Source organism: Archocentrus centrarchus, chromosome 13 (genome assembly GCF_007364275.1).
Source record: "Archocentrus centrarchus isolate MPI-CPG fArcCen1 chromosome 13, fArcCen1, whole genome shotgun sequence".
NCBI lineage: Eukaryota > Metazoa > Chordata > Actinopteri > Cichliformes > Cichlidae > Archocentrus > Archocentrus centrarchus.
In genome coordinates, this window is record NC_044358.1 from 8,668,375 (window position 1) to 8,679,623 (window position 11,249).

At 39.7% G+C, this 11,249-nt stretch overlaps 1 protein-coding gene across 2 annotated transcripts in view; it reads right to left on the minus strand.

Moving 5' to 3' along the window:
* The window catches only part of ech1 (enoyl CoA hydratase 1, peroxisomal), a 10,560-nt gene extending 559 nt beyond the window's left edge, over nt 1-10,001 (minus strand). The window contains exons 1-9 of one of the 2 annotated variants that reach the window (XM_030743451.1): nt 9,655-10,000; nt 6,851-7,019; nt 4,738-4,826; nt 4,536-4,660; nt 3,786-3,834; nt 3,116-3,180; nt 1,037-1,107; nt 759-830; nt 333-483 (exon numbers count right to left, since the gene is read on the minus strand). In XM_030743451.1, the coding sequence (XP_030599311.1) occupies nt 333-483; nt 759-830; nt 1,037-1,107; nt 3,116-3,180; nt 3,786-3,834; nt 4,536-4,660; nt 4,738-4,826; nt 6,851-7,019; nt 9,655-9,691 (828 nt within the window). In that variant the 5' untranslated portion in view covers nt 9,692-10,000. Of the gene's footprint in view, nt 1-332; nt 484-758; nt 831-1,036; nt 1,108-3,115; nt 3,181-3,785; nt 3,835-4,535; nt 4,661-4,737; nt 4,827-6,850; nt 7,020-9,654 lie in introns of both variants that reach the window. The other variant, XM_030743452.1, reaches the window with a different exon arrangement.
* Between the last annotated feature and the right edge of the window lie 1,248 nt (nt 10,002-11,249).

The following is an 11,249-nucleotide window of genomic DNA, read 5'->3' on the forward strand; positions in this document are numbered from 1 at the left end:
AAGGATAAAGAAAGGTGGTGGTTAAATTCAGTATGTTAATATGCATTTAACTGAGCACGTCACCTTCTGTTTATGGTAATAAAACACATGCACTGACCTCATTAAATCCTTTGGTCTTAATATTTGCATCCATTTTAAAAGAACATAATGACAAGGGAAAGTATAGGTCCACTTTAAAAGAGAAATCTCAGTGATGACTGATAGCTAGGATGGCCATTGATATTGAAGCTAGATGACCCTGAAGATTGACCTGAATTCTCTAATCAGGTTCCTCATTGTGAAGCTGCTAAAAATATGCACAGAAGACTTTGCCATATTTTAGTCATCCTTACAACGTAGTCCAGTCCTTCTGTTACGCTGTGGTTTCTGGCATAGATGAGGTTTATTTTGGTGCCCTGCACAGCAACTGGGCTGCGACCAGCAATCTCTCCAGCAATCTCCAGAGCTCCAGCCATCATCGCCTCCTTATCTGCAAACACTCGGCTGGAGAGGAAAAGAAGGGTTTCAAACTGAGAATAAAGAAGTTTTTTTTTTTTTTTTTTTCTGCTGACAAACTGACCTCTTGAAAGGTAAATACAGTCTACAAACTTCATCTAAGACTTTGACTATGAGGAAGAGGTGTTTTACCAGTGGGAGTATGCTTCTTTTGTCAGAAGTATTTAAGTGAATCTGAACTTTCGAAAGCACAAATCACTACAAATAGCCATGGGACCTTCTTAACCACAGGCAGATAGTGACTGATGAGGGGACGTGTTTACCTGACCAGTCCGCTGCTCTTGGCTTCATCAGCGTACATTTTCCTTGCCGTCAGAGCCAGTTCATTAACTAGACTGTTGAAAATGAGAAATATTACCAGTTTTGCCAACCTACAATCATACAGTAATTTAAAACTGTCGCTGTATATTGCTTGTCTCCTTATCCCAGTTATAAATACTTTTTAAAAATAAATAAAAACGTCTGGTTACTGACTGATCAAATGTTCATAAAGTAAACTGTGTGTATCCCACACACTGTTCTCCTAATCCTGCTGCTTTACCTTTGGCTGCCGATGGCCTTCGGAAGTCTCTGGAGTGTTCCAACATCTGCTGCAATTCCAATATCAACCTCCTGTGGACCCAAAACAGAGACTGTAGAAACATCACTACATACACTGCTCAAAAAAAAATAAAGGGAACACTTAAACAACACAATATAACTCCAAGTAAATCAAACTTCTGTGAAATCAAACTGTCCACTTAGGAAGCAACACTGATTGACAATCAATTTCACATGCTGTTGTGCAAATGGAATAGACAACAGGTGGAAATTATTGGCAATTAGCAAGACACACTCAATAAAGGAGTGGTTCTGCAGGTGGGGACCACAGACCACTTCTCAGTACCTATACTTTCTGGCTGACTTTTGAATGTTGGTGGTACTTTCACACTCGTGGTAGCATGAGACGGACTCTACAACCCACACAAGTGGCTCAGGTAGTGCAGCTCATCCAGGATGGCACATTAATGTGAGCTGTGGCAAGAAAGGTTTGCTGTGTCTGTCAGCGTAGTGTCCAGAGGCTGGAGGCCCTACCAGGAGACAGGCCAGTACACCAGGAGACGTGGAGGAGGCCGTAGGAGGGCAACAACCCAGCAGCAGCACCGCTACCTCCGCCTTTGTGCAAGGAGGAACAGGAGGAGCACTGCCAGAGCCCTGCAAAATGACCTCCAGCAGATGTGCATGTGTCTGCACAAATGGTTAGAAACCGACTCCATGAGGATGGTATGAGGGCCTGACGTCCACAGATGGGGGTTGTGCTCACAGCCCAACACTGTGCAGGACGCTTGGCATTTGCCAGAGAACACCAGGATTGGCAAATTCGCCACTGGCGCCCTGTGCTCTTCACAGATGAAAGCAGGTTCACACTGAGCACATGTGACAGATGTGACAGTCTGGAGACGCCGTGGAGAGCGATCTGCTGCCTGCAACATCCTTCAGCATGACCGGTTTGGCAGTGGGTCAGTAATGGTGTGGGGTGGCATTTCTTTGGAGGGCCACACAGCCCTCCGTGTGCTCGCCAGAGGTAGCATGACTGCTATTAGGTACCGAGATGAGATCCTCAGACCCCTTGTGAGACCATATGCTGGTGCGGTTGGCCCTGGGTTCCTCCTAATGCAGGACAATGCTAGACCTCATGTGGCTGGAGTGTGTCAGCAGTTCCTGCAAGATGAAGGCATTGAAGCTATGGACTGTTCCCCAGACCTGAATCCGATTGAGAACATCTGGGACATCATGTCTCGCTCCATCCACCAACGTCACGTTGCACCACAGACTATCCAGGAGTTGGCGGATGCTTTAGTCCAGGTCTGGGAGGAGATCCCTCAGGAGACCATCCGCCACCTCATCAGGAGCATGCCCAGGCATTGTAGGGAGGTCATACAGGCACGTGGAGGCCACACACAATACTGAGCCTCATTTTGACTTGTTTTAAGGACATTACATCAAAGTTGGATCAGCCTGTAGTGTGTTTTTCAACTTTAATTTTGTGTGTGACTCCAAATCCAGGCCTCCATTGGTTAATAAATTTGATTTCCATTGATAATTTTTGTGTGATTTTGTTGTCAGCACATTCAACTTTGTACAGAACAAAGTATTCAATGAGAATATTTCATTCATTCACATCTAGGATGTTATTTGAGTGTTCCCTTTATTTTTTGAGCAGTGTATATCAAACAGATGTCATTACAACAATAAGGAAGAGAAATGTTGATTTCACAAATAAAATGAAAACTTGTACTTTAGGTTAATGAAAGATTGTTACTATGACTCAACTTGAATTCATTAAACAGAATGTTGGTCTTTTAGGTGCTTTACTGAATTGGAAATATTTCTTCCCTTGGTCAAAAAAAATAAAAAGCTGTATCATTTGCATACTGCCTTTTGCAAATCAATCGTCATTCCTTGATCCAATCTGCACTAGTCACAATCATCCACATTGGTGCCATATGTAGTTTAGAATTCATTTAGGTGCATTTCACTCACTTCAGTTCTGTAAAAATTGCTTCCTAAGGTACCAAAAAAAACAAACAAAACATGCTGCATTTTCAAAAATTTGATAGTGATTGTTAGTGCAATATACCTTAACTTGGAACCAGGCATCCTGGGTGCACAGGCGAATGTCGCAGGCTGTAATCATGTCAACACCTGCCAGAGAACAAAACCCCTACAGTCAACTCAACTCACTGAAGTGCCTCTCTCCACCAAAATACATGTATATAAGACCTCCATAATCAAGAGGCCTTTATCCCAAAGTGAGTTTGACTGGCTCCTGCTAGGAGCATGTCCATGCAGTAGACATTCAACAGGTATATGCCAAAACTATAATACATAAAAGTAGGTGCTAACTCCAAATATTAAATTCAAATCCAAGATTTCCACACCTCGAAATGAGGATTTTTGCCATAGCAATCTTGGTGTTTTGAAACTGGATGTGATGAGCGATGGATGGCTCTGACTATGAAACCACACCCTCCTTTGCTAACAAGTTGCCAATCACAGACTGTTAGCCAACGGGAACACCTGGGATCATCCTCCTGTCTCCTTACCCAAATTTACATGTCAGAAAGCACAAAGACTTCTATAGGAAGTCTTTTTACAACTACAAATTGTTGTCTTCTGAGACAGAGTTGATTAAGGCAGTGGGGGAGAGGGGCATAACTACAGTTTCAGCCACTGCTTCCAGAACACTCCAAAATTCACTCATCTTTGTGATAAAGGCACCTGATCTGATTAACTTTACAATGTCCTACCTGCTCCTACACAGGCTCCATGGACAGCCACCACAACAGGTTTAGGACACTGCAAGAGCACAATTTAAGAGGAGAAACACTTCAGTAATCATACAAATACAGTTGCAGTTGAATAGTGCAATAAATCAGTGCAAAAAGAACTTAGGAAGAGGGAAGCTTGGTGTAGAGGATCCAACCATTCTTAGATCAGAGACTTAAAATGACAATGTCTGTATTGAAACTACAATGTCCAATAGATGGACTACAAAATGCACATCTTACTTAACTCCAATGACTTCTTACTGCGTTGTTTCATGCAGGCCACACAAATAAGCAACACCAATGGAAAAAAATACCATTTCACTACAAATGCTGGAATTTTAAAGACGAAAGAACTATAAACCTTATTTACTTATTTTTTGTAACTCATTCTTAATCTTTGCTAAGGCTTTCTGCAACCGGAGTAAAATTCCCTCCATCCTTTACTTAAGTCAATTCAGGGTCAAAGTGGGGGTGGGGGCTAAAGCCTACCCCAGCTTACCCAAAGTAAAAAATTAATGACTTAGCAATACAACAATGGACATAAATGCAAACTGAACTTCAGCGAACCTTAATATAGTTAGTATAACTTATCTTGATATAGAGAAGCAACACCTGAACAAGAAGAACATTTAGTTAGGAACCTCCCTAAACAAATCAGACTATTTCAACCAAACCCTGTCCATGACTAGACCAGTCTTTTCCCTCTTTAGAGTAATAATCAGCTCTGACCTTCTCTATGACAGAGAAGGTCTCTTGGAATTTCCTGATCTTTCTTCTGATGCCCCAGGAGATTCTGGCTGTGTCGTCGCCTTCTGGCTGAAATACATTGGTCATCATGTCCATGAGGTCGATACCTGGGCATTAACACAGCTAAGATTAAACACAGATCCACAGAGAGTGAACAGTACCTTTAATATTATGCAATACCCACCAGCTGTGAAGAGCTTCCCTGCTCCAGAAACAACCACCACTCTGCACTCAGGGTCATCAGAGATCTCATTAAAGCAGGTCACCATCTCACTGGCAATGAAACATACAAATTCACATCACTGTCAGGCCAAATTATTATTTTGTTTTGAAATTATGTGGTTTATTTCCTAACCTTAGATAAAACAGTTTTTTTAAAATAATTTTTATAATTCTCATTTGTCTCCTGACAAAATTCCAGGAGATTTATTGAAAATCTGTGACACCAGAGCTCTTTCTTGAACATCTGTTTATGCCTTGGGGCTACAAGGACAGAAACAGGGAAGCTTTCCTATTTAATACTAAAATAACTGTATTTATTTTTTAGGTTTTTACTGACTAAGCTTCTTATTGTATTTAGATTTTGATTTGAAAGTTTTTTCTTTTTTATTTGAGATCCTTTTGTGCAGTTTGTGATTTCTTTTTTCCACTGGGTTGTTGGTCATGTTTTGGCTGTAAATTACTGTGTTACATCAAACTTTCAGATAAATTAATATATCACCAGTCAAAGGTTTGGACCAGGGTTATAATAGTTTTGGATTTTAGATTATAGTTTTAGTTTGTTTTTATTTTTTCTCTCTAATTCAGTTTGAGTATTAGTTTTCATTTTTTCATACTTTGTCAGGAGCAAGACTCAAGGTGCAAGAGTGACTATTGTGTATCATTGTATCATTTTATATATGTGTGTGTGTGTGTATATATATATAAAAATAAATTTTATGCCTGTTTAATGGACAATGTCAAAAAGTGTCTAAACAAAGAATTTGAAACCATTCATCGCGTTCTTCTATGATGAATCACACTTTAAATGCTTTATATATATATATATATTTAATAGGGGTGGGACGCAATTAAAAAAATTAATCAAATTAATTAGAAGCTTTGTAATTAATTAATTTAAATTAATTTTAATCACATTTCAATATTTAATATGATAAATATTAATTTAAGTTTGGTTGATGAATGAATCAATATAGATAAGCTTAAACTTCAAAATTTTGTTCATTTTCCCACCAGTCTACTACACAGACCAACGAAGGGCAGAAGTGCTCCTGTGATAAGCAAAGTCCTGAAATTAAAGTTAAGCATCATAACTGGATAGTTTTATTCAACATTAATGTCTCACTTGTTATAGTTGGAAATTAATCATTAGCTCAGCTGTATTCCTTGATGTTGAAATGTGTTGTGCTTGTTTTAACAGCTTATTTTGAATGAAAGAATTAAAATTAAACCACAAAAAGGAGAAAAAGTTCATTCTCCGTTTAAAGAGCTGCTTTTACACAGCTGTGCTTCACACTTTCAGCTGAGAAAAAATATAACAGCTGAAATTCTCAGCACAGCGAGCACAGCACACAAACACAGCACAGAGCGGTGGAGGCGTGGAAAAACATGTCAGCGATGATCGCTCAGTGTCAAAGGGAATCCGTCGCAGCGACGGAGAACTTTATAGAATCTGAGGGTTTTTTTCTAACTCCTGATCTCCTACTCCACAGTAGGTGGCGGTAATGCAGCTCTAAGCTGGTTTGGTCAACCACAGACCCACAAGAAGAAGACGAGGACAGAAAACTGCAATACAGCTAATGTGGGTTGGATCGGATCGGATTGCATTTTTTATTTCTGTCCGATATCTGATCCAGTAATTTAGGCCAGGATCGGATAGATACTGAATATTGTTTATCGACACCGATACTGAATATTGGATCGGTGCATCCTTTTATATATACACACACACACACACACACACACACACACACACACACACACACACACACACACACACACACACACACACACACACACACACACACATATATATATATATATATATATACACACACACACTTATGCATTGTTTAATACTACTGTAATACTCCTCTCACATACACATAGATGGCTGCATAAATAAGAGGAGCAACATGAGGTATGGTGAGCTTGATTTTTACCAAGATAAACTGAACATATGAACTTTCTAATTGAAGGTAAACTTGAAAACTGATTCCAGTATCCAACTACAACATAGCATCTACACATTAGGACATTCCTCACTGTGTAAAACATGTATTAATTCTGATTCCTGCCTCCAGAAAGCACTGTTCATGGCATTGCGTTTCTCAGGTCGGTGAAGCTCTACATGTGTGATGGACTCTGCAGGGTGACTGATGGCCAGGGTCGTGTATGGAGAGGTGGGGCCACCCGAAGACGACATGGCTCTGACTACAGCTTGACTGGGCAGCCACAACCCGCTATCTGAGAAGAGAAAACAAGTCGTTAGCAGCAACATGAGACTGAATTCCTCTGTGGCCAAGATCTGAGAGCAAAGGCTACAATGGACCATCATGGGGCTTTTCTCATCTTTACCATTTTATATCTTGTTTTCTTACAAGGGCTGAACTGACTTGTACACCTCAGAATTAGTTCAGTCTGCTGGAAACTGGCACGCATATCTGAGCTGCTGCAGCCTTGAATGTCAGTGTGAGCACCATTGCTGATCTGATTGATCTGAAATTGCCAGAACAGCACCCTGTGACTTCTTCAACAGGACACTGCCTGTCCCCACACTGCCAGAGTGGCGCACACCTTTCTGGATCAAGAGCATATCCAGACACTACCTTGGCTACCACTCAGTTCCAATTCATCTACTAGTGAACATGCTGGGGACTAGATAGGTTGATATATTTAACAGAAGCAGCCACAATGACCACTGCACATCTGTAGGCTACACTCAACCATGAACGAAGAGCAACAACACATCAGCGTAAGAGTTGATTTTTATAGAATTACTGAAACAAAAAGCATTTTATGAGCAGTAACATGAGGATTGTCTAAGTATTGTTATTTTGATTGTACAATTTGCATAAAAATTACTGAAAATATAAAATTTCAAAAATTACTGAAAACCATAAATAATGACAAAGAATTTTAGAATATCTGTTATACACGTACTGGTCACTTCATTAGGTACACCTGTTCAACTGCTTGTTATATCTAATCAGTCAAATCACATGGAAGCATTTCAGTGCTTTTAAGAATGTGGACATGGTCAAAACAACCTGCTAAAGTTCAAAGTGAGCATCAGAATGGGGAAGAAAGGTGATTCAAGTAGCTCTGAATGTGGCATGGTTGCTGGTGACAGATGGGCTGGTTTGTTGATTTGCTGGGATTTTCCCCAAACAACCATATCTAAGGTTTACAGAGAATGGGCTAAAAAAAGAGAAAATATCCAGGGAGCAGCAGTTCTGAGTGAAAATCCCTTGTTAATGTCTGAGAACTGCCAGCCTACCTTGCTGATAGGAAGTCAACAGTAACTCAACCACTCGTTACAGCCAATGTATTGTAACAGTCCTAATTGTGGTGTCTCTTTACGACAGTCTAAGCTTTTCGTTAATGATGTCACCAGTGTGCGCCCACCGCTCCTCGGTAGAGAGCGCGGGAGAAACATTTGCAGACGGACATTTGGCTTGAGGCGGACCCCTAATTTTCTTTCCTTACTCTTTGTTTTTATGTATGGTAATGCAGCAGCCGTTCAACCGGGCTTTACAAGGTTGTGAAGAATACGTCTATTAAAGGATAACACTGTGGAATTCCCAGTACCAGTGTGGTTGTGCGTTTTTGGCTGCCTGATAAGTACGCCTGCCACCTCCTCTTCACCACCGAACACAACCCAGACGTTACAGTATGCAGAAAAGCAAAAAAAGCAAAACCAACAAACCACTCCTTTCAGCTAAGAACAGGAAAGAGAGACTATAATTCACACAGGCATCAACATTAGACAACAAGATTGGAAAAATGTTGCCTGGTTTGATGAATCTCTTTTTTTGTCTGTAACACTCAGATGGTAGGTTTGGCATAAACAACATGAAAGCATGGATCCATTGTGGCTCGTGTCAATAGTTCAGGTTGCTGAAGGTGGCGTAATGGTGTGGGGATATTGTCTTGGCACACTTTGGCCCCCTCAGTACCAAGTGAGCATCATTTAAACGAGTATTGTTGCTGACCATGTCCATCCCTTTTTGACTCCAGCGTACCCATCTTCTGACGGCTGTTTCCAGCAGACTATGTCTCACACACACACACACACACACACACACACTGTCACAAAGCTCAAATCATCTCAAACTGGTTTCTTGAACATGGCACAATGAGTGCACTGTACTCAAATGGCCTCCACATCAGGAATGAAGAATGTTTCCAGCACCTTGTTAAATTTATGCCATGAAGAAATAATAAATTCTTAAGGCAAAATGGGGTTTCAACCCATTATAACCAAGGCACACCCAATGAAGGTGAGTAAATAAAGGGAAAAAAGTAAAAGGTATGATAAGCACAATTAGAGCCATTTAAACAAATGTCTAACGTGGTCATAAATTATCCTACTGTCATTTACTAAAATATCTTTGTTGTTTGAGGGTTAGTTAAGCCTTTAAGTTCAGTACTTTTACTTGTAAGAGGTATTTTTACAATATGGTAGTAGTATTTTTGCTTAAACAAGCAATCGTACTTCTTCCACCAGTTTAACTAGTTTTTTCCACACAGTCAAAAGTTTTTCTCACGTCCAACTCCTCAAATGCAGCTTTTGTTTGAAAGCGAGAAGCATTTTAACACTATCAAACAATATATAGAAAGTCGGTATTTTAATAATGACAAATTAAAATCACTAGTATAACCTATATAAACTACACATATTGGGCCCCGTGAATACCTTACAAAACACTGGAACTGCATTGGCGACCTTTCACCTACACAAGTAGGTGAAAGGTTAAAGGTTTGCTTCGAGTTAAAACTGTGACAAACACAACATTCCATTCACACATTTCGATTCGTTTTCCTACTAAATAACACCACAGTAAACAAACAAGCAAACACACAAAACACTAACACTCACATTTGGTGACAGCTGACCTGACGATCACTGACAGCATGGTCTCTTGTTTGCAGCCTCACTGCGGACTCTGCAGGTCGCTCACTTCACCTGCTTCGTCTGCACGCTAGCTTTGCTAAAGCTAAGTAGTTATAAGCAGCTATCTTACCAGAATTCTTCAGTGGTTCGCCGGTTATGCTTCAGCAAACAGCAGACATACAGTGTGGCGTTATTTAGCAAATGTTAACGCACAGGTCTTTAAATGTATGGCATATTACTACGTAAACGTCAAATAACTTTTATCTAGCTTAGCACTGCGTTATACGGTAGCTGATGAGGCTCAAAGTCAAAGGGGCATTGGCATATGGAGGACCAAAACTGACATAATTAAAATAAAAGCAGAAATATATAATATTGTTATATTGTTTTTCCTTTTCCTTATACATACGTTTTCATCAAGAAATGTATATATTTTCTTTTTCATTAGGGGTGGGACTAATATATATATTAGTCCCACCCCTGAGCAGTGGAGCCCAGACCTCCCTCTCCCCCAGCCACCTCCTCCAGCTTACTGATTACAGCTGCTACGACGTAACTGTAAGTGGCCAATGTTGTTGCCGGCGTTTATACCTGTGAAGGTGCATTATGTGTGTTAATTACCTTTCTGTCGTTTCCCGGTGTTTTACATGTTTATATATATATATATATATATATATATATATATATATATATATTAGGGGTGGGACTCGATTAAAAAATTAATCAAATTAATTAGAAGCTTTGTAATTAATTAATTTAAATTAATTGCATTTTAATCACATTTCAATATTTAATATGATAAATATTAATTTGTTTGGTTGATGAATGAATCAATATACATAAGCTTAAACTTCAAAATTTTGTTTATTTTCCCACCAGTCTACTACACAGACCAACGAAGGGCAGAAGTGCTCCTGTGATAAGCAAACTCCTGAAATTAAAGTTAAGCATCATAACTGGATAGTTTTATTCAACATTAATGTCTCACTTAATATAGTTGGAAATTAATCATTAGCTCAGCTGTATTCCTTGATGTTGAAATGTGTTACGCTTGTTTTAACAGCTTATTTTCAATAAAAGACTTAAAATTAAACCACAAAAAGGAGCAAAAGTTTGTTCTCTGTTTAACCAGCTGCTTTTACACAGCTGTGCTTCGCACTCACGGTTGCTAGGCGACATGAGCTACGCAGAGGTGACGGCAGCTGATATGAAGGCTAGCCGCTCACTTCCGGCCTTTGTGGTGTTCGTGGGCTGCGAAAGACGTGGGCCGGGTCCTTCGCAGGATGCGGCCCCTAATTTGGACATTGTGCGTCGATATAATCTGTATGCCGGGAACTCGCGCACTGAGAAACGTTCCACGGTGCAAAGGGCGATTAAAATGCGTTAAAATTTTTAACGCGTTAATTTCCCCATAATTAATTAATCGAAATTAACGCGTTAAAGTCCCACCCCTAATATATATATATATATATATATATATATATATATATATATATATATATATATATTAGGGGTGGGTCTCGATTAAAAAAATTAATCGAATTAATTACAAGCTTTGTAATTAATTAATCGAAATTAAT